General features: G+C 41.2%; 1 protein-coding gene across 10 annotated transcripts in view; it reads left to right on the top strand.

Annotated features, from left to right (window-relative positions):
• Positions 1-27460, top strand: part of EHBP1 (EH domain binding protein 1) — a 187769-nt gene that overhangs the window by 53703 nt on the left and 106606 nt on the right. For 7 of the 10 annotated variants that reach the window (XM_065739580.1, XM_065739576.1, XM_065739579.1 and 4 more), the window contains exons 5-7: positions 12448-12629; positions 15011-15150; positions 22053-22175. In XM_065739580.1, coding sequence (XP_065595652.1) covers positions 12448-12629; positions 15011-15150; positions 22053-22175 — 445 coding nt within the window. Of the gene's footprint in view, positions 1-12447; positions 12630-15010; positions 15151-21237; positions 21343-22052; positions 22176-27460 lie in introns of all 10 variants that reach the window. The other 3 variants (XM_065739583.1, XM_065739584.1, XM_065739582.1) reach the window with 1 other exon arrangement.

The raw sequence follows: 27460 nt of genomic DNA, 5'->3' as shown, positions 1-27460 counted from the left end.
ACTGAAGCTAAGCTAGGCTGTCAGTGAAACTTAATTGCATCTCGCTGCTGCTCCCCAGCTGCTGCTGCTGCTTTGTTTTCTCTATACAAATAAATTGCAGCCGTCAGTCTTCGTTGCAGTTTTTCATTTCAAGTTTGCTTCGGAGGAAAGCAAAGTTGAAGTGCCTGCCTGAGTTTTGACGTGCTGATATCGACCCTGCTCGGCTTTGTGGCGCGTGCATCGTGACGGACGCGTGTGTCCCACAGAACAGTGGTATTCGCAGAGGGTCCTGCACAGGCCGTAATAATTGCTCCATCATCACTCGCTTTCTGTGCAGCCGAAGCACAACAGCGTATATACTTGGTTTTGTTTAGGGTAGATTTGACTTAATGCTGGCTCGCAATTATTACTCACGGGGCATTATCGTTTCAGATCTGTGCATCTACTTTTAAGGTACGCCAATTGCTGTAATTAATTAAAGTGCTGCAGATGCTGCTGGTTAAGCCAATTTAAAGAACAGAGCGTGAATTTCCAGTTATGTGAGCTAGATAATGGTAATGCCTTAACGTGGTAGTCGCTCTTGTGAGCCAATTACTGCTCTGGATAGCTGAAGCAGGTCTGTGGTTCACTTTCGCTGCCTTTGCCCGTTGCGAGAATGCACATTGCCTTTTTATGCCTTTTACTGCTGAGTAATCTTAGTTTTCCTCCCTGGTTGTGGGGTGGTCCAACTGACGGCTTTTATTCTTAATAAGCTTAGAGGTAATAATCCAAGTCCCGTAGGTCACATGGACGATATGCCTTTCTTAGTTTCATTTTTCTCCTGCTCAAAACGGAACCAAAACACCGGGCTCTGTAATACTATACGAGCTGGCTACCTGGAACTGAGGCACTTCTTTCTGATAACTGATGGATGCAGAGTCTAGTAAGGATTTTCAAGAGTGTAATTATTACAAGCTTAAGACTGCTCACATTTTTTTTTTCTCCTCAGTTTCTTTTTATTATAGGATATTTTTAAGAGAGAATGGATCAAATACAAAGCTAAGGAACACTGAGGTTCTTCAGAGTACCTTATGTTAGCTTCCCTTCGCAGCCAAGGAGAGGAGGAAAAAATGTTTTCAGTAGGCTGACAGTATTTATTAGATTATTCTTGTATTAGTTTTAGATGGCAACACGATGTGTTAACAAATAAACCATTAGCTTTTACAAACACACAAACTTATCTATGGCGTAGCTTTAGAAATGTTGGCAGTTTGGAGCATGCAGTGCTCCAAAAACGTCCCTGTTTATAGGGATGTGAAGAACAGCGTATTTTAAAAGAGAATGTGGAAACCAATTACTTGAGACTGATATTTTCTTTGTAACACTAACTTTTGTGAATTATAATTGGTGCAAGCCTTAGACTAATACTTGTGGATGATACGAAGAAGCAGGAAGCTGAATAATACATGACCTGCTCGCTGTTGGACTTGCTGGTGCCCAACTTCTAGGCTTACACTGGGAAGACAGAGAGCCACAAAATATTTCTGTGTTTTGACTCAGCTCTGTGCTGCTGGGATCCTGTCAGGTACGTGTGAGCAGGGCTGGCAGGGACCTGGTGGTCTCTGGAGTGGAACCCCTTGGGATCTTGGACTGACTGAACCTGAAGGAAATCAGTGGCCAAGTTCATGTGCAAACTGAGGAGAGTGGAATTTTCCTAGAATCAGAGCAGATGGATCAGGTTTTCTTGCTGGGTCTGTAAACATAAAGCTATAAAGGTTTGGGAGGGCTCAGGGAGCCCGGTAGGGATCTGTGGAGAATGGGCCCCAGGGAGGAACAGGGGGACATTGTTTGGTGCTGGTTTAAGCTTGGGCCCAGGCAGAAAAGGAGGAGGAAATTGGCTGCGGAGGAGAATGAGTCCGTAATTTCTGAGAGGGAGTGGAAGAGAACAGAGTGCACTACTTAGGTGTCTCTGGCCTAATTCCAGAGAGTGGAAATAGAGGCAAGAAAGTGCATGTGAGCATTTGTCGTATTGTCCTATTGTGTGTTCTCTTGTGACTTCAGCCTAGGAAAAAAATATTACTGAGGATCCTGTTTCAGCTCAGCCATTGCTGGTCTGCAGGGACACCTCACTGCTTTTTATTGCCTCCCACTGTATGGGACTCAACCAGGTAGTAAGATGAAAATCCCAAGTTCAGTTTTGATTTTTGCTGATGTTTAGGATCCCTAACGAACTTATTTTTGTGACACCAAGATGTTAGTGGAGGTGCAGTGCCATTGCTCTTGGAAGTTTAGGAAAGAGTGGTACCATGCTGCCCAGATGAGATTCGTGGCTTAGAAGTTGTCGTGGCCGGACCTGGTTCCAGCCTGCATAAGAGATGTGCTTACTGCTGTGTGGGCAAACTAAAAATAAATCCCCTCTTGCAAAAGTATGCATAATGCTCTGTGCATGCATCTGTGTTTGTTTTCATCTGCCATAAACCCCAAGATAGAATCTCCTGTTTTATAAGGGCTAATAATTTGTTCCTAGATTTAACAAGGTGCTTAATCGCAAGGCTTTCCTTAACTTGATTTAATTACGAGTAAATCATATGCTTGAAATTAAGGCATTTGCTTAAATACCTTGCTGAACCAAAGCGTGCCCTTTTTGATGCTGTTGTATGGACACAAAAAGTTTATTGCCCTTATAGACAGGCATTTGTGCACTGTTCTCCTGTGATAGCTGGGATCTGTAACACAGGATCAAGGCACACCATCAGCTGTAAGCGGCTCTGAGGTTCCTTAAGACTGCTCCAGTTTTGTTTTCCTTACGATTTTTATGCAATAGGTGAAAAATTTAGTACCTTAGGAATCACCCTTTGTCATACCTGGTTTCACAGTCATTTTGGGGTGGATTTTATAATGTAAGCTATGTGTCTTACATGGCAGTGCTTGAAGAAACCAAATAGTGAGGCAGAACGTGAAATTCCCTTTTATTATGTTAAATGTGCAATACCTATTGCTGCTTGTTAAGACTGCAGCAGATTGCCGTAGGACATAAAGCACTTACTGCTTGGTACTTAGTGAGAAGGAAAGAAAAAAACAACAACTGTGTACCAAGTTTTTTGCAATTAAAAATCTGGAAAAACTTGTTTAAGAAAATGTTAGCCCAAGAACACGCATCTTTTGTCAGTACAATATGCGGACCTGAACACAACTTTTTATCAACAGTACAGTGTTTCATATTTAATCAACACAAAATGAAGTGCTTCCTTCACATGAATGTAACACAGATCAAGTCTCAGCCAAAGCAAATAAAAGAATGAATGCTTTGTTAATCATCCATAACTAATTTGTGCATACACAGAAAAAAAAATGAAATCTGTTTTTGTCGAGCTTTTCCATAGAAGCAGCAAGGGAGAATTGAACATGTAACGTGCATTAGTAATAGTGAATAGCAGTGGGGAGATCTGAGATGTTTGCCTGAGACTTCTTATATTTCTCGATAGTAACAGCATTTAACAGACACCCAAGATAAGGGAGGGGATTTTAAGTTGTTTGCCGAAATATAATAAGACAAACCCGTGCCGAGGCGGACATGGGTTCCTGTATGCATTGCCACATATTCATACATATTTCAGGGAAGCACCACATATCTCTGCTACAAACTCAGCTAATAGATAATACACAGTGAAGAAAATGTTAAATGCATTGCTTCTTTGCGCAGGGAATATGATTGTGTTGCTCTAGTGGCAGTGTGGTTATGGTTGAAGGGGCAGCTTCATTACAAGCCCCTGTTTTCAGGCTATTGCAGCTTAAAAAAAGAATTGCCCATTGGACTGCATTTTTTTATGCTTGTCAGCCTTGAGGTGAATTTTCCTTTAAGTGCAAAGTTAGAAAAAATCCATTTGGCTGTTTCCCTGAGTTAAACAGATTTGAAGGGATGGACGGGCTTTCAAATACCTGGTGTATGCGTATCTGAAGAGCTGTGTTTTGGAATACTCCGCGTTTCTCCTTGCTGCTAAAACACAGCTTGCATTGTTTATAAAGTGCACATCTATACAATAGATACTACACCTGCCCCGTACGCTGTTCTGACTGTTGTGCGTGCATAGGGTGTGACAGCCGAGACGTCTTACGTGTGTGAGCATGTTCCTCTTGAAGCTTCACACAGATCTTAATTTTCGGCTGCCTCCCTTTTACCCTGGTTGCATACCTACCCTTTCCTCCTGCTTCTTCCCGCATACGTCAGGCTCACATCACTTGTTGGCAGCGTGGCATTGGCCAGACCCTTTGATTTGATCTCTTTTTTCTTTCTCCAGTTGTTCTGCAAGGGGGAGTGCTGCACACAGAACAGAACCACGACTGGCAAACCATACTGCTCTTAGATAACAGCCTGCAGTACATTTGCATTTTAAAGTTATCTTGAAATTCTTGTCCCTGATAGCGAGCTGCATATTTGGATAAAAGAAACGGTAATCAAGTGGCACGGGTGTGAGAGCTGTACCAAGAGCTGCATGAAGAGGCTTTGTTGGAGGTGCAGTGGTTCCAGAGTGATTTGTATCATGGCCCTGGAGCTGTAAGAGTTACAGATGCAATGTTCTAACGCTGGGGAAGGAGAGAGGGGGAAGGACAGGAGGAGGGAGCAGTGAGTGCCTATCTGGTCATTTCCCCGTGGTTTGATTTTTTTCGTAGTGACATTTTAGGCTAAACATAAGATATTACTGATACAGTAAATAAGTTGACCCGAGGGCTCTGCGAGAGCACCATGTCTCAACACACAGACTGCACATCCATTCAGTCTCTGCTTTTCAAGTTAAGATCAGACCTCCAGTACAGGAACAATGCAACATGAGTCATATTTATCTGCGCTTGACACTGTTAAGAGCTCTTCTGCGTCATAAGCGTGGCAAATTTTGTCACTTAACATCACGCATTCGTTCTGTGGCAGTTACCTCAGAGAGCAATAACTAGTTGGTGACACTGGTGTTTTACAAAACCCGTTCCAACAGGTTTTGTCTATGCTCAGTAAGTCTAGACAACATTATATGCCATCTTAACATACAGTATTTTCTGTAAAGGTGAATGAAAGTGTATGAAGCTGCTGGAACAGTTAATCTTTTGACCTTCTCTCTTCTTTAATGAGTGTTACCTCAAAATTACTTCCTTGTTGGAGACTACAAAGGAGCTAAACAATGTGGTTATGGTTATGAGTCTGTTTAAATAATCTGGAGTTAATTCTGGGGTCTGTATCAAGTGTGCCTTCCCACACCACTGCATTTGTTTCCTCAGGAAGAGGTTTACAGTAGGCATGACCTGATGCACTGAGCTCTGGACTTTCCATCTGCTCTCCTTAATGCTGCATTGAACTCTCCTTAAGTTCGAACTGGGCATATTATTTCAAACCCACCAGTAAAAAACTCTGGGTCTTTGTTTTAAACTTAAAAGGCAAAAAGGAAATTTAGATCCTACAGTGGGAAGTGAAAAGAACATATATGCAGCTAAAGGGTTTTTCACATCTGAAACTAACAAGGAGGTAACTAGTTTCCCATTTAAAAAAATGCTGCCAGCTTTCAGCCAAAGAATATCTTCTGTCAGGGGACACTGACTGGACAAATCTCTTGTATAACTGAAGGTTCAGTAATGCACTTCATGGGATGCCTCCTCCATGTAGAGCAGATGAGAAATAGCGTGAATCATAAAATGGAGACTTCATATCAGGCAGAACAGAAGTGAAGTGCCAGGTACTGGAAGGTGACCTTAATTCCTAAGAGGCCTATTACTAAAAAACTGAAGTTAAGGAGGAAAAGCTTTTAGAAGTTTTTATTTTTTATTTTGTCAAATGTAGGATGGAAGTTGCTCTGTGAGGTTCTCTAGTTAGTGCACGAGTAATGTAGAGCCACAAGTTGCTGAGCTGTAAATAATACTATGGACATCAAGTAAACTCCACTGAGTTTACTCTTGATAAACCAGAATTCACCGGTCACTGGTTTTCAGCAGGAGTCTGTTGCCCACTTGTGATTGTATCTGTTACCAAATAGGTGGTATTTCTCCAGTTCCATTTAGAGCAGGCACAGCCAACCCGCAACCTGCAGACCACACGTGGCCTAGCCCAGTCTGTCCTGCACCCTTGCCCCCAAACCTCACCAAGAAGTGCAGCGAGCCAGTGCCATCAAACCTGGCAGATGTGTTAATTTCACATAGACAAGGTCACATATCCCACTGGCTTTATGACTTTGTTGCTCTCTTTCCTGGGTCACCTCTGCTGGTGCAGGTTTTGATGAGCATGGCATGCAGGCTCTTGTTCATTGCTGGTGAAAATGCACAGCTAATGGCGACTGTGTTGAAAAATGGTGTTTTGTAACTGTGGCTTTTCTCTACCAGGCAGGGTTATTGTGCTCATTGTATCTGTTGTACTTTCCCTGGAAATAAATAGGAAGCATTACTTTTGGAGCACCCTACGTATGTGCTGTCTCAGACAATTCTGCTTCACTCAATGGGCCCAGGCAAACCAAAAGGGTTGAATACCCATGATTTAGAGATTTGGTAACTAACTTTATACTCTGCTGTTTTCCCCCCTTTTAGCGTTAGGTGAATTATTTTTATTTTTACTTTGTTCTGAAGCTAACTCCACAAAAAGACTATCCTCTCTTATCCTCAAACCCTTCAAAAATAGCAGAATAACCCAACCCCCGAGGGAGTGCTGCTTTGGGGGTGTCCAGGCTGCAGCAGGATGTGTGAGTCACTCTCAGAGGCAGACAGTGCACTGCGAAGGATCCATCCCAGTGGCACACGGCTCAAGAAAGTGAAGGACTGTTGTTTCATGCCATGCTGCCAACCCTATGTGTAGTGCCTTCTTCGACAGCCAGCCTCACCTGCTTTGTACCAACAGCAGCCCAAGCCCAGGCTTCTTTAAAGCTGCTCCTCTGGGGGCAAAGGTTTGTGGATTTGAACAGTTGGTCTGTAATAACAGGTTTCTCCTCAAACATCAACCGACCCTCTGTGAGCTTGCATCCTGCGTCCATGGCAAAATTCAAATTCTGTGCAAGAGTTGCAGTAGGACTTAGGCTTACAGTCCTGTGATGTCTAAAAATGATTTTATCTCAGTAGCTCTTGCTTTCAAGGGATTTATGCGATACTCCAGGTGGGCTTGCACATGGCTGTGCAGTGCTTCTTAGCAGGCCCAGGGGGGATGGTCACATACCTGACCAGTGGGAGAACACAACATCCCTGCCCCGAGGTGTGTAGTGGTCCCAGCAGGACAGAGCCCCAAAAGGGAAGCAGAACAACAGGCAGTATCAGCGTGGTGGTCAGCGAGCTTGGCACGCCAGGATCCGGGCACTGCAGAAAAGGATGTGATCTCATTGTGGTGAATTGGTGGGGGCGAGTCAGGTATTCAGGATGACATGAGCAGTATTGCTGCATGTGCAAACAAAGGCATGTTCTGGTACTTCAGGAGTGCTTGAGTAGAACATAAGAAAGGATGTAGCTCAGCAGCTTGTTGAAGGCACTTAACTGTAAACTTAAACCTGCCATTAATGGGAAAGAGAAATTTGCACAGCATCGTTCTCTGGAGAAAGCAAACTGAAGGAGGAAGGTGGCTACAAATACTGTTTCTCACCATCAGTTGTCCCTCATGTGCATTCCTCTGTGGGAGAATATAAGTTTATTGCAACAAAACAGGACTTCCAAACACTCCTTGATGCTGGTTTCACATAGTGTAGATGAATTACTACAGTTTCTCAGGTACGATTTCACTTTCTAAACTTCCTGTCTGATGCTAATCTTCAGAGATTCCTGGAGGCCACAAAGGCAGATCTGTCTGAATATGAACGGTGTGTCTGTGTCAGCTTGTTTACATCCCCCAGCCTCTCAGGACACTGGTGAAATGACGTTGGGCTGTTCTAAAAGTGGAGCGTAAGAAGTGCCTGGTAGTAGCAGGTTATACTTTCTCTGTGCTTACTGACAGTATTGGGCTGCCAACACTTAATTCATCAGCCTATGTGCACTAGTTCATATGTACTTGTATATAAAAACTTACACATCTGTGTTTTATGCTATATATATATACATGTGTGTGTAAACATATATACTTATATATACTTACGCATACACACATACCTATGCATAGCAGTTTCAGTGTTTATGTTTTTAATTCCTTTCTCAGTCCTCATGTCTAGGGCTGAGATTTTCTGGTATGTGCAGAATTTTTTAAACATTTATTTCTCCCTTCAAATGCATCAAAATTCTTAATAATGTTCTGGATACCTTGAACCATTATTTGCTTTTAAACAAGTTCTCAGTACGGATCGTGCTGCCTGCATTTGGTCCTCCAAATCTCCCATCCAACTGTCTGAATTATTTTAACAGACATAGTTTCTAATTTACTCTCTCCAGTTGAGAGAGCTCCCTGTAGCTTGTCTATTTTAGCATTTAATTGATGTGTACTCTCACAAATTAAATTCTGTAGTGATCCATTTTGCTCTGTCAGTGAAGCAGCGATCTTTCCATCGAAGCAAGATGGCTCTTGCAGCACTGCTGGCACCCGGCTGCTGGAGAGGCAAAACTCTGATTTCCTGCCCTGCAGCATCTCGGGGCTTCAGGGGCAGTGGCTGCTGTGCCAGAGGACAGCTTTCCTCGCAAATGTGCAACATTTAATTAGGAAGCCAAAGGAAAGTGAAGTCCCAGAAACTCCTGTTTGTAGCTGGAAAAAAATTGCTTTGCCTAATTATTTTGTGCCCAAAATAGAGTGCTCTTACCTAGAATCTACATAACTGTGCAGGTTTTTTAGTGTTCTCTTTCATAAAACATTATGCTGTATGTCATTTTTTTTCTGGGACACAGTTAAAAACTCATTGTTTCTTCTGACAAAAAAAAAAACAATATCCAGTTAGGAAACTTGTTATCTTTCCCACATAGGTCTTCTTTGGATGATGTGTGTACGGTGTTATGCACCACTTAATACTTTCCTGCCGGAGAGGTGGAGTTACCATTTAGTGTCTGAATAATCACAGAGGTGTTCAAGAACTGTGGAGATGTGGCACTGAGGGGATGTGGGTAGTTGGTATGGGGGAGCTGGGTTGCTGGTTGGACATGATGATCTTTGTGTTCTTTTTCCTCCTCAACGATCCTGTGGTTCTGTGGGCAGCCCAAGCACAAGCTTCTATGGCAGTGTTGTTCTTCTGACTTGCTTCCTTTGGAGGAGCTGGGTACTGTTGACCAGCAGTAAGTGCATGTCTGTAATATGTGATCATCTTCCATCCTAACACTTGTTTTCCAATTGGAAAACAGCTTATCTAGCCTCAGTTCCTTTGTCAGTAGTTGGAGGTATGTGTGGAAGTGACTTGAAGCGCTGTGGAAAGATGGCATCGAGGCTGCTCCTTGAAAACCTGTCTGTAGCTGTTGAAATTTTTATTTGTCTGTGCTGAGGATCTGCTGGCTTTGACGGGCTGACTGCCAGGGGATGCTTCAACACAGACTCAGAGCAGTGACGCTGGTGGGTTCCAGCTCTGCTAGTGTCTTAGATGACAAAGGTTTTAAAGCCTTTGCATACATACAGAGTCATACTTACAAACTGTGAACGACCTAAGTTTGTTACTGGCAGAGCACTTCACCAAAACTCACTGTACGACTTCTGCTCATTTTGCAGCATTGCTTAGCTCTGTGTATTTCTTGTTTGGATTCTGAAGCCCATTGCTTCAGGTTATTAGGAAGTCTTCATTTTCTGTGTTTGTTTTTGTTTTGCTAGCTTTCACAAAACATGATGTGGCAACTCCAGCAGTCACATGTATGTAAAATACCTGGAGGTATGACTGAGGCTTATGCATTTTAAACTAAGAACATACAATTAAAATGAGAAAAGTTGAGCAATTAAAAAAAAATTTGCATTGTGATTCCTGCTTTACCTTCTACAAAACCCCATGTGCTCACATGAGATGTAAGTAACACCAGATCTGACTTCTACTATTGAATTGATGTTATTCATTTAGTACCTTACCAAACGGGGTCTGCTTCAAATAGCTCATCCCAGCCAACTGCTGAAGCCATTCCTGTATACCCTACTCATAGGCATTTCTCTTGGATTGTTTTTCTCTTCTAATTTCATTATTCTTCTACAAGAAGATTTCTCTGCCATTAAACATGTGCTAAGGAAAATAGAGCTTGAAAGATCAGAGGCTGTTCTGGTTTTTTAATACAATAAATTGACGAATTTAGACTCTTCTAGGCAGTTGGAACCTGAAAAATCGACTTCTTTCTTTGGCCCACAAGGAGATTATAAAACAAATTCCTTTCTCAGGAAGATTGAACTTGATTGCCAAGTATGTCTTACCCTTCACAGCACCTCCGGATATTCTGTGCCAGGAAAATCCTCCTGCCCATGGCTGGCTTCTCCCTCCAATACTGGCACACCACTGCCTGTGCTTATCTTCCCCCTTGCTACCAGCTCACCCAAGCAGATCTCACAAAGAGCTGCTGATCGCCATCTTTCCTGGCAGAACCTCACTCTGTCTTCAGTCAGTCTCATTCCCTCTCTGGTTCTGCTGGTTTGCCTAGGCTTTTTAGCAATACCACCTTGACAAAAACAGTGGGCCCCTCAGTTGTTTCATCAGTGAAGGTGGTATTAAGCAGACGTTCTGCTTCTTTGAAAAGAAAAAAGAAATGTACATTCTTTAAGGGAAAACCTAATTGCATAATTGTGAACTAGTGACCTAATAAAGCGTCTTTCCTCATATTTGAGTTACATTGCAGCCATTGTTTCACTAAGAACAATAAGATAAGATTATTACCATAATAAGATGTTAAAGCCAGGTGATAAGTAATTGTGTGCTGCTTATAAGCCATACACCACGATTGGCAAGGAGTTTTCTGTCATGTCCACTGCATAAATATTTGCGCACCACACTGTATACAGCAGCTTTCTCTAAAGATGCTAAAGTAAGACCTAGAAGTTAACAAACTTCCTTTCTGTTTACCTTGAGCACCGTTTTCACACCATAGAATGAAAACTGAGACATTTGCATTATGAAAAGAGTTGCTGTTCAGATGCGAGCTGCTTACGTACATTCACCCAGAGAAGGCACCAACGTGAGATGCTGCACCTCTCATTGCTTTCCAGACAGACTCAGCAGCAAATCTTGGTTCAGTGTAATGAGATGTAATGTCAGTTATTGTAAAGGTACAGTGCAATAACAGATTGTTGTTCTTATCTGTGTCATAATTGAAAGTCTCTGATCGTACTTTTCCATTCTGCGCATTGTCAGAACCTTGGACCTTAATCTGGTTGTCTGATTGACAGTGGTGGCTGGGGGAGAGAGCCCTGCTATTGTTTGTGATAGCCAGGCTGCTCGGTGTGATTCAGCTGAGAGCATTTGCATATCCTTAAGTATTTCTTCTGAGAGGGCCTAAATCCTTCTCAAGTGTTTGATGCATTTTTGAAATTCATTCATAAGGTATCTACATGCACTAATAGTTCTGTATAATATTGCTGTGCATAATCTGACAGATAAGGCTAGTTTTTTAAACAAGGTATTCTTTGGGGATGTCATATTACATTCTGACTTATTCTACTGGGCGGAAATGTCAAGTACTTCGCAAAAGGATGCTTCAGTGTTTTGATTGAATTAGTATTCTTTATTCGACACAAATTGTCAGCTGCAATAAAAGGTAGCTGTATTGTGTGGACGTTTTTCAGAAGAGTTAACAGCGGGGCTTTTTTGTTTTATTTTTGTTCCTGGAGCTTCATTACATATAATCATTCCTTTGCTGCCGATGCCAATATTAGACGCAACGAGAGGAGATTCTTAGATGCATTTTATATTAGTTTCTCTGAATTGTTAAACTGTGAGCAACACCTTTATCTTGGAATACTTCTTGAAGCAAAGCTTAGGCTTTTATCTTTCCTTATCTAGCTTTTTGTTTTCTTTCCTTGCAAAGTTTTTATCAATATCTGTGGAACAATTGTCATCCTTAATTTCAGAAACCTGCCATTCTTGATAGTACTTGTGCAGTGCAAGCAGGAAACACCATTGCTTTGAAAAATATTCAGCCATTATATTTGAACATTGAACACAGATAGCAGTTTGAAACATTAACCTAATGGCCAGTACTGTTAGAGAAAGATGCAAGTAGTTGAAACCGTCTTCTTCTGTTGGAAGGCACCTACTCCAGTTTGCTAAAGGAGAAACAGTGATGTATTCCTGCTTTCCTAAATGGATACCTGCTGGGCATGCTCAAGCCCTTAATGACTTAGGATCTCTTATGGAAGATCCCTAATCACAATGAAAGCCCTTTTTTCATTGCATTAAGCATGTCTTCCAGGAGCTGCCATTAGTGGCTGTGACCTAGTTTTAGAAATGAGTTTGTCTCCTAAAAGGACTGTAGCGATCCTTCCTGCCTTCATACTAGAGAAAGGAATGGTGCAGATTTAATCAATATATACTTTGTTTTATGAACGTGCAGGTTTTAGTGTAACAACATCTTTTACCTTAGTTCTGTTTCTTCATTTGCTTTCAGGAATCTCCTTCTGGACGCAGAAAAGCACTCGCCACCAGCAGCATCAACATGAAGCAGTATGCAAGCCCCATGCCTACACAGACAGATGTCAAGTTAAAATTCAAGCCTTTGTCCAAGAAAGTAGTATCTGCCACGTTACAGTTCTCTTTATCTTGTATTTTTCTGAGGGAAGGGAAAGCCACGTAAGTTTGTTATTTTTTTTCTTAAACAAACAAACAAACAAACAAACAAAAGATATCCTGTTTCATGTTGCTGTTCACAGAGCTCTTTCCATAAAGGGCTCCATCTTGTATAGAATGACAGAATTTGAGAGTACCCTGTAGCATACCTGTCATTCCTGCCATACTTAAGTTTCTTAGTCTGAATAAGTCTTTTCTTGCTCTGATTATAGCCTTATGTTTTTCAAAGAAATAGCTTTTCTTTAGCCATTGAAGATTGTTTAAGTAACAGTATCTTAAGAATATCTACAGGTTTGAAAGCAGCAGGAGTGTACATTTGCATGCATGCGTGTACTCATCCAGCAACACTGTTAACGGGCTATCGGGGTATTCTTGTTTTGGAAAGAAAGAAAGAAAAAGCCACTTGCAAGGTGTGAGCAGTGGTAGAGTCAGAAGTAAGATTTTGGGTTGATCACAAGAATAACCTGTGGAAAGACTTAATGTGGGCACAGATTGCCACTCACCCATCTGGTTCTGTCCCTTGTTTCAACAGCCTCTGGAGTGCAAGGCATTGATTATTTTTTCAGGTCCTATAATATCTCCTGCAATTCCAGTCAGACTCAAGATGTCAGGTGTTGACTACTTTATGTGGCTGGAGGAGGATCAATTGTTTGCCACCCATTCCATTTTACTCTTCGTGTCTGTCCAGTGGAGCCTATAGGAATGTAGAATGGCAGAACAAAAGGGGGTAGATTGGAAAACTGCTCTTTTAGTGGGCTTTATGTGTTCCCTTTTTCCCCCAGGAGGAGTAATGCTCTCATTATTTTGAGTGCACTTGTAGACATTGCCTCTGTAATATGTTGCACTGTAGTGCCCTCAAATTGCTGCATAAACAGATTTCCAAACCTTTATGATATGGCACGCATTTTGACATTAAAAGTCTGTCATCTTGTCTGCATATTTTGAAAATCACAGATGCATTCATTATTACTATTTCCTTTCACTGATTAACCCTTTGGGAACTACATTTAGCACTATCATGAGTTTTATATGATGAATATAGATTGATATTTACAATATGTATAGATTGATATGTAAAATACAGACAGATGTTTTGAAGTTTTGAGCTGTGGCTTAACATGGTATTGCTGCTGGAAATGTGAAAGAAAAGGTATCTGACCTCTTAATTTGGGGCAACAGCCATCATCTATGAGCTATAAACAGGAAATAGCTGTACAAGACTCTTAGTGCTTTTTCGAGCCATAATTTGTAAAAGCTGACCCATTTAAAATTTCATCTCTCTTCTTCCTGTTGATATTGATTTGTTTCAGTCTGCAGACTGTAGGTCAGGTAGAGTGTAAATTGACAATAGGGCTTTAATATTGCCCTGAACCAGGAACCCGAAAAAAAAATAAGCTGGTGTTTGTGAAAACATTGTTTTCTAGTATGTGTAAACAGAGGATGTGTTGCCAGTCAGTTGGGGTGTCAGGTACGAAGACACATGATAAAATGTCCAGACTGGTGAACATCTCCCACAAACGATTCTAATTGTATGAAGGGAGATTCACTTTTATTTTAGGCATATTATAAAGAAGATATGACAACCTTTTGCTGCGTGTTACCAAAAACCTTATTTCTAAAGCACAGAGAAAAGATTATGAAGTATGAATACGTACAAGGTAGTTAAAAAGGAAGAAATAGTGCTTTGGAGAGCTTTTTGTTTCTAAACTTAACATGAGCAAGTGACACGAAAGATCTGAGAACTGACTGCTCCACGCTGTTTGTTTTCAGTGCATGAAAGAGCCTGCCTATCAGCTCTGTAGGGCAGTTGGCTCCACTGATGAGACACTTTTCCCCATCCTTAAAGAGTTTATTTAACCTGTTAGCTATTGGAACAGGCAGATGAAACCTTGAGGATTTGGCATGAATGGAAAACTCTTTGCAACTTTTAGGCAGATTCTTTTATTACTAATACTTGTCACAGAAGCACTTAGTTGTCTCATGTAGCTGCAGGTTCTGATGTGCTGATTGCTTTGAGCTCAAAAGAGTTCAAAAGATTGTCCCAAAGAATTTCTGATTATGACATTTTCACTTTAACTGAAAGAGACCAGGTAAGTGTTTACTAGCATTTCTGTATTGGTCTACAGTTTGAAGAATCAGTTGTTAAATTAACTCTTAATGAAAGGCAGTACTAGTTTTACCCTTCAGAATTCTGTTTTCCTTCAGAAATTTATATACACTAGTGTTTTCATTTTGTTCTTATGCTGTATTCAAGATCTAAGATCAGAGACCTCCTTGAAGAAAACAAGGCATGAAAATACTTAAGGATCTTTAATAATGCAACAGTATCAGATGCAGTATGAACAGACTACCTTTTGATGCCTGGTTCATGATTTGTTATTTAGGGATGAAGACATGCAAAGCCTGGCTAGTTTGATGAGCATGAAACAAGCTGATATTGGGAATCTGGATGATTTTGAGGAAGACAATGAGGAAGATGAAGAAAACAGAGTGAATCAAGAGGAAAAGGCTGCAAAAATTACAGGTTGGTTTTGCCACATGGATGGTAAAATAGAGTTCTCCAACCTTATTCCCAGCTATGTTACGTGGATTTTGTCCTTATGCTGTTATTTGTATTTTGTTTGGAATCCAGAACAAAACAAGATGTAGGATAATTTGGTTGAACCCATAACTGAACAAAACTGAATTTGATGTAAATTCATTGGGGTGTATGTTTTCCCGTGCACCCTATTTTCAGGAGAGAATACACTAGGTAGGCATTTTAGGGAAGGAAAGAACCAGTGTGAACAGAGTAGAACAAGGCAGACAGAAGAGAGCCAGTAAATGAGAAAACAAAGGGAAAGTGAAATAAGGAAGGCAGTTTGTGGAAATTAGTTATGCCATTATTAAGTGCTGAGATTCTGCTCAGTAACGGTGTAGTTCTTTTGGCTGGGAGGGTGTCACATGGAAGTGAAATCAAGGGACTATTAAGGGACTTCAATGGGATTTGACAGTAAGGCTGTTTGGAGTGAGGTAGTATACCATCTTAATTGCCTGCTGCTGGAAATGCTCGGTGTGTCCAGGATAGCTGAACTAATCAACATAAGGTCAAGACATGATAAATTATTGGTAGAGATCATTATCTGATATTGCTGTAGATGAGTTCTGTAGGAGTTCTTAGTTTAAGAGAAGAATTGGGAAAAGAAAAGCAAGTTTTTGTGCCAGCCCTTATGTTTGCCAGTGATCTTTAAAAATGTCAAAATAATGGGATCCTTCACTAAGGTTTCCACCTAATAGAGCATCCCAGTGAAAGAAGTGTATTGTCAAATCTGCTCTTCAGAATCCTCAGGAGCCTTGGTTGGATATTTCAAAACATTAATTGCATTGCTTTTTTGATCTTTTGTTGCATTTGAGAGACTCTGCCTGAAGCAGTTATTACTTCGTTATATTTACAGTTGTGAAAGGATGCAAATATGTTTTCTCTGTGATTTACATTTTCAATTAAAAGTTTTGTACCAAATCTCTACTTATGCTGTATTTCTGTGGTACATAGCAAATTGGAAAGTCAAGAATGAAATACGAGAGATAGTGTCTCCTTGGTCAGCGAGTGGTGAAATACCATTCTGACCGCACTGAAATCACTCTGCAAAGGCTCTTGCTCCTTTCCCAGTGTAACCAAAATAATTCAGCTGCATATTCAGAACAGCAAACAGAAACAGAGGCCATCATGTAATCCCTGAGAGAAAAGTGGAGAAAAGGAGATGCTCCATAAAGTCAATATAAACTATTGTGCAGATGTATTTTATTAAGATATGCCTGTATTGTGTTCTTAGGACTGCTTCAGAAAACCTGTGTGCAGGATAGTTAATGGAAAGCAGCAGATCTTGCTCCTCAGCTTTATTGTTTTTGCAATGCTCAGCATCTTAGCAAACCCAGCAATTCCTGAACAGGCAAAAAGCTCATGTAGATTGGTCTGTTGTGTTCACTGGCCTTTGGCTCTCTCACCCCTGTAGTTAGATAGGGAAGAGTGGGCTGTCTGACCTAAGAAATGATTGTTCAGAGTCTCTTTCCTCCTCGTGCACACACTTGCTGTGTTTGAGTGCAATGCAGAGTCCTGCCTTGAAGTTTCAGAAGCATTTCAGCTGTTACAGGTATTGTTGTGGAGGCCAGAATGTTCTAACCAAACATTACACTAGCTCCTGGAAGGGCAGAAGCAATAACTACTTCTGGAGTTACAGTATCTGCTCGTTGCTCAGCCTCTTATGATGCTATTTTCTGGTGATACAACGTGGCAAGGCTGAGCCTTTTGTCGTTAAAGGTCATTAAAGGAGGAAAAGTTAGCCTCAGACCTTGAGGAAAAGTTAGCCTCAGACCTTTTCAAGTTGTCTGGCTAACTTTTCCTGAGTGAGACAAGAAGAGGGGTGGAATAGATATTAAAGGAGAATGGACAAGAAAGATGCAAGGGAGATTGAAGAACAGTTTCCCAAGCCTGAAATGGAGGCAGTAAGTAAACATTCGTAAATAAAATAGAAAGGATCTGTTTCTGTGTGTGTTCAAGACAACGTAAAGGTTTCTTCTGATTTCATTGTCAGCTGGAATGACTCCTGTAACAAACAGAAGCCATGTGAAAAACTGATAAAACTCAAGAGGACAGCTCAGGAGCAGGGCAGAGGGGAGAGTGTTGTCTTGGATAGGAAGAGGTAGGAAAATAGGAGCAAAAATAGAAAGAAAGAAAGAAAGAAAGAAAGAAAGAAAGAAAGAAAGAAAGAAAGAAAGAAAGAAAGAAAGAAAGAAAGAAAGAAAGAAAGAAAGAAAGAAAGAAAGAAAGAAAGAAAGAAAGAAAGAAAGAAAGAAAGAAAGAAAGAAAGAGAAAGAAAGAAAGAAAGAAAGAAAGAAAGAAAGAAAGAAAGAAAGAAAGAAAATAAGAAAATAAGAAATTATTGAGCAAAACTGATGTGGTGATGTAGTCTTTTTTAATTTCTTTCAAAAATAATTGTGTTCGCAGAATCCCATGAAGTTAATTGAGGAAGTTACATAACCCTTTGAAAGCTTGCTGCTCCCAACATTTTCTCATCTGTTGCCTTGTTAGGGTGTTGGCAGCCAAGCAGGCTGGAATGCCTTCACTGACTCAGAGTCCCCTGCGGCAAATCACTTTGCCCTGGTGCGCCTGTTTTCCCAACAGTAAAATGGGGATACTGGCTGTAGCTCCTCCACAGGAACGATGGGAGGATTACGGAGTTCATTTTTGTAAGTGAGCTTTGAAAAAGTCAAGTGCAAGCAGTAAAGCAGAAGGGGTTATTATCTTTACTTTAGACTCAAGGTCTCAATGTTGGATGACACCATGACTGAAGCGCTGTCATTCACAAGCAGCAGCTACAGGCAGTGCTGCCAGTCTTTGCCACAGACACTGTTCCTTGTGCAGGGTACAAACAGCGGTGTTTTACTTGGGCCCAGAGTTACGATTTTAGAGATGATTAAGTACATCCACACTAAGAGAATGAGACAGACCTTCTAAATAGGGCTCTAGATGGTGCAGGTGAGTTAGGAAATGCTGCTTCTCGATGTGTTGCCTAACGTTGGGTGAGTATCTGTGCCTCTGTTTCTTTAGCTATGAAATTAGTGATGCAATTCTGACCTACCTCAAAAGCGCTGTGGAATTTGATGTGGTCAACACAGGAGTTACTGCCATAAAACTGAACTTAGGAAGACCAGAAGGTGTTTTCCATTCAAAGCACTGCTTCCAATCAAATAAAAGTCTTGCTCCATTCCAGAGTTTTCACCTTCCTTGACAACATTTATTGTGTAAATCTTACATGGGTAACAACCGTGTCTCCACCTAACTGTTCTAGTTTGTGTGGATGTGTAAGTAATGTTTGTAGCAATGAAGTTCAAATTTTAAAATACTTCATCTTCTCTAATCATCCTAGAATTACCCTGTCCTTAGTCTGAAGTTGAAGACAAAACAATCCAAGGCATTGAAGAAATGTGGCTGGTAACTCACAAACCTAGGACAGTAATAAATACATTGTTTCCCTGAATGTTTTAATTGCTACTTGGAGCCTTAATGCTGAAGTTAATAGTTGCATCCTGCTCCATCTGCCCTGGAGCAGGGTGACTGTCCTAGGTGCCACATGGGCTGAGCGACGTGCCCATGTGCGACCTGTTGCAGGTGTCCAAGTCCCAGCTTATTTCAGTCCTTGCCATTTGAAAACCCATATCTCTCGTACCAGTCTCTGATACCTTCACTCCTTTTATTTTTTTTCCAGTAGCTCCATGCTGCTTTAAAAAAAGATCAAGAGAGAAGGAGGAGAAACACCTCTAGTGATTTATACAGCATACTTGTTGAACAAGCTAATATACGTTTGTAGATAATGAGATATATAAAAAAGATAATATAAGGCATAAATCTTCAACCTACTATTTCCACTCTCCAAAATATGACATAAACCATTTAATATTGTAATGAGAAGCACTGTAGTGCATACAGGTGTTTAGGTTGGCAGATGGGACCAGGTGATTCAGACCACATCAAAGAATTCCCTCTTTTTCAAGCTCTGATTTTAATTTGTTATTTTCTGACAATATAAGATTGAATCATAATTGTTGTTTTTTTTGGTGGTGGTTTTTTTTATTTTTTTTTCACATGCTGGGATAATGAATTGTACATCATGTCAGCATCTCACCCTGTTCAAAATTAGCAGTTTGTTTGCACTAGTGTTTTATAAAGTTGGTTCTGTTTTATTTGAATGCAGCAAGGTTTTTTGCCTTTGTGTATTTTGTGTCTTAAAAACTCTCAGGAGACAGTATTAACTGTTTGGATATCTGAGGAATATATATGATTTTATACTGAGAAAGCCAAGCTTTTGGGGTCAGTTCTGGTGTTATTTTAGGGCATTAGTCTTGTTTGTTGGAGTTAAAAATTAGTTAGAAGAGGGGATGGTGAAATGAGCTCTGTGTAGATAGCCATAAGTCTAATCTCATTTAAGTAGATTGTGCTCTAGGATCAGGAGCGCTGATGAGGTGTGGTGAGGAGTTCTGCTGTGGCTTTGTCATTGGCAGAATAGATCTTGTCCAATAGATACTGGCAGCATGGATCATTTCACTTGGTAATTTGCAGATTGGCATATCTTTGCGAAGCGGTTGGAAGATAAGTTTTTAACCATGTGATTGAGATGCATTCAGGTTGTGGGCTCTGCTTTTACCTCCGTTTCTTTACGCTGCCTGTGGAGGCATGACGTTCAGCGTTGGGTCAGCTGGTGTTTCCCTGTGGAAAAGCATGAGCCCCCAGCACTGGGAAGGTCTGAGTGGTGTGGGCATCATACTGCTCTGTTTTCTCCCCACTCTGAGGTCTCACTCTTTGTAATGAGCTCATAGGGTGAAGCTTACTGTATGAGAGTCAGTGACAAAAGCTTGCTTTCATAAACAAAAGCTCTGTAAGAACAACTCCAATACAAAACAGCAGCTGAAAGTGTTAACAAAGTAATTTTGGATATGCACAAGAAGTTCAAAGTAAATCCAAAAATGATTGGCTCACAAATGCACAGTAAAAGGTGTCTGCACAGCTTCAGCATTGCTGGTGACACCATGCATTTGCTTCATTGGAAGAAGGCAAGAGATGAAAAAGACAGTGTGGTGTCTGATATTCAGTGAGCAGAATCATTTCTCCTGTTTGTCACCTGGAAGGCCAGTATATTCTGTCCCCTCTTCACAGAAACCTGTACCTGAGGGGTTGCAGAGATGTGCTGAGCTCAGTCCCCATCACTATAGGAGCTGTATTTGTCAGATGCTGTGGATAGGAGCTACTGTGGGGTGGGATCAGGGAAGAGTTTTCCCACTTGCAGAAGAAATAAGACCTAGTCAGATTTTGTTTCTTTCTTGCACAGTTACGGAGGCATCTTGATTAGAATGAAATATTGAGATCGATAGGTGTTAAAATTACAAGTCTGGCAACTCACACTGTGAAACAGCTGTGGACAGGAGGAGAGAGAGGATCTCAGTGAGCACTAAGGTGTTCCTTGCATAGCATTGCAGTAGAAATGTAACTGATGTGTGTGTTCAGTGTCCTTTCCAACAGCACGATAGTGATCACATCTTTCAGAACTGTTAGGTCCATTGAGGTTGTCACAGGTATGATTTTAATGGAAACTGGTTGTAAATGATAAACTATCACTGTGTGTGTATAAATAGTTTGCAATATATATGTGTATATATGAGTTTTCTGTGGCCCTAAACACTTGGTAGGGAGGTAAATCATTCTGGGGCTCTTTTGTCTTGATTGACAGTGGTTTACAATTCCAATTTTCTTCACAAGCAGGGAAACTCTTTTAATTATGTCGTAGTATATCTGTGTTTTGAATTGATGTGCATGCTCATCTTCATAAAACTAATTACTGTTGTGGATACCAGGAGTCCAGCAAGATTTGTTTATTAAATGATCACTAAAGGGTTCTATGCAGATGCTTTGCTGTAGGTATATCATTGTAAGACTTGTTCTACGCATGTTCTTTTAATCAGTACTAAATGTCTTCTCTCTTGCTCTCTCTCTCTCCTTTTCCAGTAACAGTGTCTGTTCCACTTCTGTTTCATTAAATGCCCTTACCTTACGTTTGTCTTGACTGGCTTCTATTTACAGAAATTGTAAACCAGCTGAATGCTCTGAGCAGCTTAGATGAAGATCAAGATGACTGCATAAAGCAAGCAAATATGCCTTCAGCTAAATCAGCCAGTTCCTCTGAAGGTCTATGAGCTTTCCTCCTTTCTTTCTGTTTCTGATTGTCTGTATTTACTGTGACCTATTGCCTTTTGACTCCTGCTTGTATTCAGCTGTCAGTTTTATCTCTGTGCTTCCACCCAGCATGACTCTCAGTAATTTGTAGTGCATCCAACAGGTAACAACATGATAGAGAAAGGGACTGTCTCCTCCGCAGCTGCACTGTCATCTGATAATGAACAAGAAAAGAAAAAAAATTGCAAAAAAATAGAAAAAAGAAAACAAAAAGCCAAAGCCTAAAACTTTAGTTGTGCTGTCAGTAATATTTGACCTCTCTAACTTGACAAAATGTCTCTGCTCTGATTTTACGTGCTTGTTACATCCCAAAATTAAAATTTCCTGCTGATAGTTACCATTTGTGTGAACCACCAAAAGGAAATTGATGTTTGGTTTGTTAGGTGTTCTGCAATATATATTTAATGAAGATAATAAAAGGCTTCATTGCTAGTCATCTATGCTTTGTAATGGATCAGCAAATGGTAGTGTCATTCATTTCACTTTTTTCCCCCCTCCTTTGCTGTTGTCCAACTGAAGTGAATTTGCTTAGTTGTTCAGTAGGTGTCATTTCTTGAGACAGTATTTAGAGAGACTGTTGATATGTGGGCTTTTTTAAGTTTGGACTGTGTTAGATGAACAGTTTGTATCTGTGCTGACACAATATTCCAACTCATTCCTAGAGCTTATCAATAAGCTTAATTTCCTGGACAAAGAGGAACAAGACCTGGCTGACTCTAGTATGAACCCTTTTGGTGATCCTGATGCAGCTGAATTAAATCCATTTGGAGATCCCGATGTAGAAGGTAATGCATTTGTTTTGCCTAATTAATCACTAATTAAAACTGTTAAAAACAGTACTTTTTTTTTTTTTTTAGTAGGACTACAAATGAAGAATGTTGTTCTCATAAAATACAGTTATTGCACGAGGTCCTGAGATGGCAACAGCAGTAATCCAGGTGTCACTGGAAAATTGGTTTATCCTTTGAATCACATCCTTCCTTATGTGCATTTGCTCTGAGGGGCTACGAGTTCAGAGCTGAACCAGAGAGTTGCTGACCTCTCAGGTGTCTTACTACTGCTCACCTCATAGACTGCACACGTGGTGTAAATGAGCAAAGCAGGTGCCTCTGTTACATGTCTTACAGTCTTCACTGTATCACGGCTGTTCTTGGTTTGGATTAGCTCTAATCTTCATTATTATAGTTTAATTGTATCTCTTTCATTCTTCTTCTTTTACTTTTATGGCTTCCTCAGTTAAGTCTTCTGGCATCACGCCTTGCACTGCGTGGTAGGTGTTAATCCTCTTTCCAGACCAACATGCCTATTCTTGTTTTGTTTGGGTGAGAAGTACAACCCCTTTAAGTGTTTAATTTGTGACTTCAGCCACAAGGCCAGGAAGCGGCATCTCAGCATCTTTGCTGTCCTTAACTCTGTGTCCAGATATCTAGATTTCCATCTACTGCCATCAGAAAAAAAATAATAATAATATTAGAAAGCTCTACTCAAATTCTCCTGTTGAGCGCTCCAAGACTTCCTTTCCCATAAGAGATATTGAGGACTGGTTGCTACCTTTGACCACACCTCACTGCAGGGACAGTAGAAGTGAACCATGCTTGGAGATGCATTTCAGAGCTGTACTTTCCACCTGTGCTTATTGTTTTCTTTGAATGAGTGGAATATTTTCTCACGTGTTTTTTCTGCCTTCTGAGTCCACAGAGGTCAATGTGTGTAGTGCTGTAAACCTGTTAATGGACTGTGATGTAGTCCCACAGTCTGTATTTCTCAAACAGGTTTATTGCACTATCCTCTGTATTTGGCCACTGAAACCATAAAACCACTACCTCAGGCTCTTCCCACTTACAAGTTTTCCAGAGCTGCAGAGATGAGTTGTTTCAGCTTTGTAGATATTAATAGGCGTGGATTATATTTTGGTGTCCAGATCTTTGGGTTCTTTTCCAGCTTGCACCTCAGCTTTAGGATCGGAGAAGGATTGAAACCAAGGATCTAGAACAACCATTCACTCATTTAGTTGCCCAAACACAAATTTCTCTGAGACAGCCTATATTCCTTTCTTACTTCTCTGCTCAAGAAAGAAAAGCTCCCTTGTCCCTGGAGAGAGCTCTCCAAGTCCCATCCTGCCAAAACTGCTGCCTTTTAAAGTCAGTTTTTCCTTCCAGAAAGCAGCAGCTCTACTGATGACAAAATATGGGAACTAAGAATCATTTCCTTCTTGTCTCAGGGACCGGGAGCTGGAAGTTGGTTGTTTCCTAGCATTGGAATAACTTGATGCCTCATATAATGTTCTCAACAAATAGCCCTCGTCCAAGGCTCCGTCCAGCTTACATTCCCAAGTCTCCCCATATGTATATGTCACAGTTTTTCCATCAGTTGTAGTCCCTTAAACTGTATTGTTGAAGGCTTTACTCCCGTCTTAAATCACGGTCATAAACAATCCTCCATTCCTCTGGATCTGCCCTGTGTACTTGGACAGTTCTCAGGCTGTTGGGTCCCCAAAGAAGTCCCATCTATATTGCTGTGGGCAGTAGTGCTGAGTTGTTGGGTGTGTGTGTCCCAGCTATTCCTCCCACACAGTCACCATCACGCAGCAATCAACATGACAGTGATTTTGATAAACAGGGTGTCACTGGATTCTTCCTACTGTGTCATAGGTGTTTTTCATTTGGGAGGGATGGGATCTCAGTTCATGTGAAAGAAATGTGCCTTCCTGGAGCACTGAACAGCATGGAAATCTGAAGTGTTTCAGGCTGTCAGATCAAACAGGGGACATCTGATGTGGCATTCTTCGTGTTTTTAACTTACAGTTAGTGGCTTGCTGGGGACTTAGAGCCACCACAGGCACCTCTGAGAACTGCTGGCTCTCCCACTCCAGGGTTGTCTTGTCCCTGTAATGGGAACTGGTGATGTTCATCCTCCCTGACTGTCCTTCTTGAGTGGTGCCTTTCCTCTACCCCTCATCCTTCAGCATAAAGTTACAAGATGAGGAGTGAAAGTGCTGAGACAAATTCTGACAGTACTGGTATTCAGCAACAGAAGGGATCTCTTAGGTATATCTGTGACAAGTTGGAGTATCTGTACGTGGGCTGCATGTAGACGTTGCCATTTTGAGGATGCTTCCCTTTGTTTTGGACTGCACTTTGCAGCTGTGAAATACTCTGGAAGCCCGTCTGTTCTTTCTCTACCTAATGGCCTTGTTAGTTTCCCATTTATTAGCTGATGGAGTCCCTCTTAGTTGAGAACATTTCTTCTACTCTGAGACCTCAGTGCAGGTTTTACTTCTGTCTCTTTTTTGGAGGCAATTTGAGACTTATGCCCACTTGTTTGTTTTTGCATCCTTCACTGAATGGCCACCCCAGGAGCTTGGGAGCACGACCAAGGTTCAGGAGTTTAAGGCAGACTTTCTCCTACAGGCTTAAAGAGTCACATTACCTGTTTCACTTGTCTTGTGATCAGCATAAATCAGGAGATTAACTTTTTATGCATGCAGGGTTGAGTTATTTTTCTATCCACTACATGTTAGTCTGCTTTATCTTTTTATATGAACAATCCAGAATCTTGAATTTAGGTTTTATGTGGAAGATCAGAGGCTTGCAGTGAAATTTGTGACTTAATTTCCCCGAGATGGGCAGCCACCTGGAGCCTCATTTCCTGAGTCTGTTGCCATCAGAGGCTGGAAGGCAGGACGTGCCACTTGGCAGAACAGTCATGGGTTATTCCTATCAAGCGGGTAACTTGAGTGCTTAGTGAGAGTGCTTGCAGTCACCCAGGGTATGAATATGTATGCACTGACAGTCGCTCAAAGAGAACGGAGAATTGCTTGCCAGTAGGTGCTTGTTTCCTAGACAGATATTTCTTGTGCCTGTCCGCAGATGAGCTGCTTTACCTCTGCCTTTCTAATCCCATAATCACCTAACCCTGGGAATGAAGGGTGGAGAGAAACCCAAAGTGTGAGTGCTCCGAGCATCTGTGTGTACACTGTGGGTGCTCTGCATGGCAGAGGGCTTCAGCAAGCTGCCTCGGGGTACTGCTGTGGTTTAAAAAGTCCTTGGTGTAAGTGATCATGCACACTAGAGTAAACATGCGTATGAATAACTTGCCTCAAACAATCTTCAGAAAATTTTCAGCGCATCTTCTAGTTGATATGTCAAATTGAGGCTTATCATCTCTGTATCTAGTAGGTCAGCTAGATGTTAGAAATATGAAGGATCAAGAGCAAAATCTTGTCCAGAATACATTTCTGCAGCTTTTATACTAGACAGTGTGCTGGTGATCATCTGAAGACTGCCTTTTGGATTGTCTGTTAGTCCCATTACAACAGATCTCTACAATCCGATAATTTTTGTGCAAAATGTTTTACATGTGGAAGGCAATGTAGCCAAGAAATGCAAATAGGAAACCACAGAACGCTGTCAGTATCCCCAGAATGTTTTTTACTTAGATGGGGATTCTGATTTTGAAGTTGCGTATGACCAACACCAGTTTCTTGCAACACAGCTTAGACATGAGGGTATGTTCTGCCACTACATCCCCTTTTAATTTAAAATGTTTTCTTTACCACTTTATTTCGTTATCTTATGTGCAGACTTCTGAACTCACTGCAATGTGTGTTACAGTGCAAATGAAAGTAGAGCTGTTTTGCAATACCAGTTCCCAGTATCTTTATAGGATAGTCCTGAGGAGAGCATTACAGGAGCCAAGATGCAGGAGAAAAGATTACTCTCTTTATATTTCCTAATGAAATGTAAAGTGTTGCTGGTACTGGTTAATAAAAGTAGGGGAAAATCGTCAGTGGTTTGTAGGAATGCCAGTCATTGTGCTTTCTAGAAGTACTGGGAAGTAGTATTTTTATGCTTCTTGTTCCGCTGCACTCACTTCACCATCGTGTCTGTGTTCCTGCCAGAAGTGCAGCAAGTGGCATAACCAAGTATCTTTCACATGTGGCTTCTTCTTTCATCTTTAGCCAAGGGGAAAGTTGTGTGTGTAATATTTTGGTAGGGGTTTTGTTTGGTTCTAACGAGTATGTCACAATATGTTTGTGTTACAAAAGGCAAGTGGTTTGAAGGGCAGGGTGACTTTTGGAGATCCTCTGGGAACTAGAAGGCTGATAGTGCAGATAGGCAGTGCCAGTCAGGGTAATTACTATCACAGGCAGTCTTTCTCAGTGCACTTAGAGCAAGTCCTGTCTTCAGAGTCTGGCACAAGAGCAGATGGTGCTGCTGCTGTAATAATACTCTACCTGTTCTCTTGTCACTCCTACCCCCGTGGCTTTATTACTTAACCATGCAAACTTACCATGTGTTTGACCCATGGAGTGCCAAACTGCAAACGTGATTTTTAAATCTGCGCAGAGAGCTACAGTTAAAAAATGACTTCAGTTAGCAATCGAAGTCCTGAGCTTTCTTTCAGCTGTGATTAATGATGGGGAGAGCAAGAAAACAGTTGGTGACCTGAAGAAGGAAAGAAGACCCTTTTTAAGCTCTGGAGAGACTCGTAAGGTGGTGACCAGCTGCATGACATGAAGGGCAGACCTGAAGGTTCTAGTTGGATTCAGAAGAGGGAACACTTCCCCTGTCTTTCTTGGGTTTGTTCTTTGCTCTTCCTGCTGGCAGAAGAGCACGATGGGTGCAAACCCCAAAAGCCATTCTCTTCTAGCTGGCTAATGAGCCTCTGGGCTCTGCCTTACAGTGGGGGACAGAGTCCCTCCTTTTGTGGGAACAGCTGAGGAAGCAGAGAAAAAAAAAATGGCGTCTTGGATGACAGGGAGAATAAGGTGACAAGCTGAGTGCCTGTAAATCCTACCTGTACAATTCTTAAAAATGATGTCTTCAGAAGCTCCACTACTTTTAGCCTATGTGCAGAATTTTGTGACATCTGTTAGCTAACAGAGCCTGTGGTCTCCCAGTGCTGATCTGCAGCACTCTGTGTGTGATGCCATACCTGTAGTTACTTCTGAGCTAATGAACATGAGTTAAATTTGCCCTGGTTAGGGTTACGGCACTTGATCCACAATGTTGAAATAGAAAGCATTGCAAAAGCCATTTGCATTGCTCCTTCAAATCTGTCAGAGTTA

Source organism: Cyrtonyx montezumae, unplaced genomic scaffold, assembly GCF_038088225.1.
Source record: "Cyrtonyx montezumae isolate F1298 unplaced genomic scaffold, pur_monq_1.0 scaffold_24, whole genome shotgun sequence".
In the NCBI taxonomy this organism is placed as follows: domain Eukaryota; kingdom Metazoa; phylum Chordata; class Aves; order Galliformes; family Odontophoridae; genus Cyrtonyx; species Cyrtonyx montezumae.
Note: the sequence above shows the minus strand (reverse complement) of the source record. Positions and strands in the feature narration are given on the sequence as shown.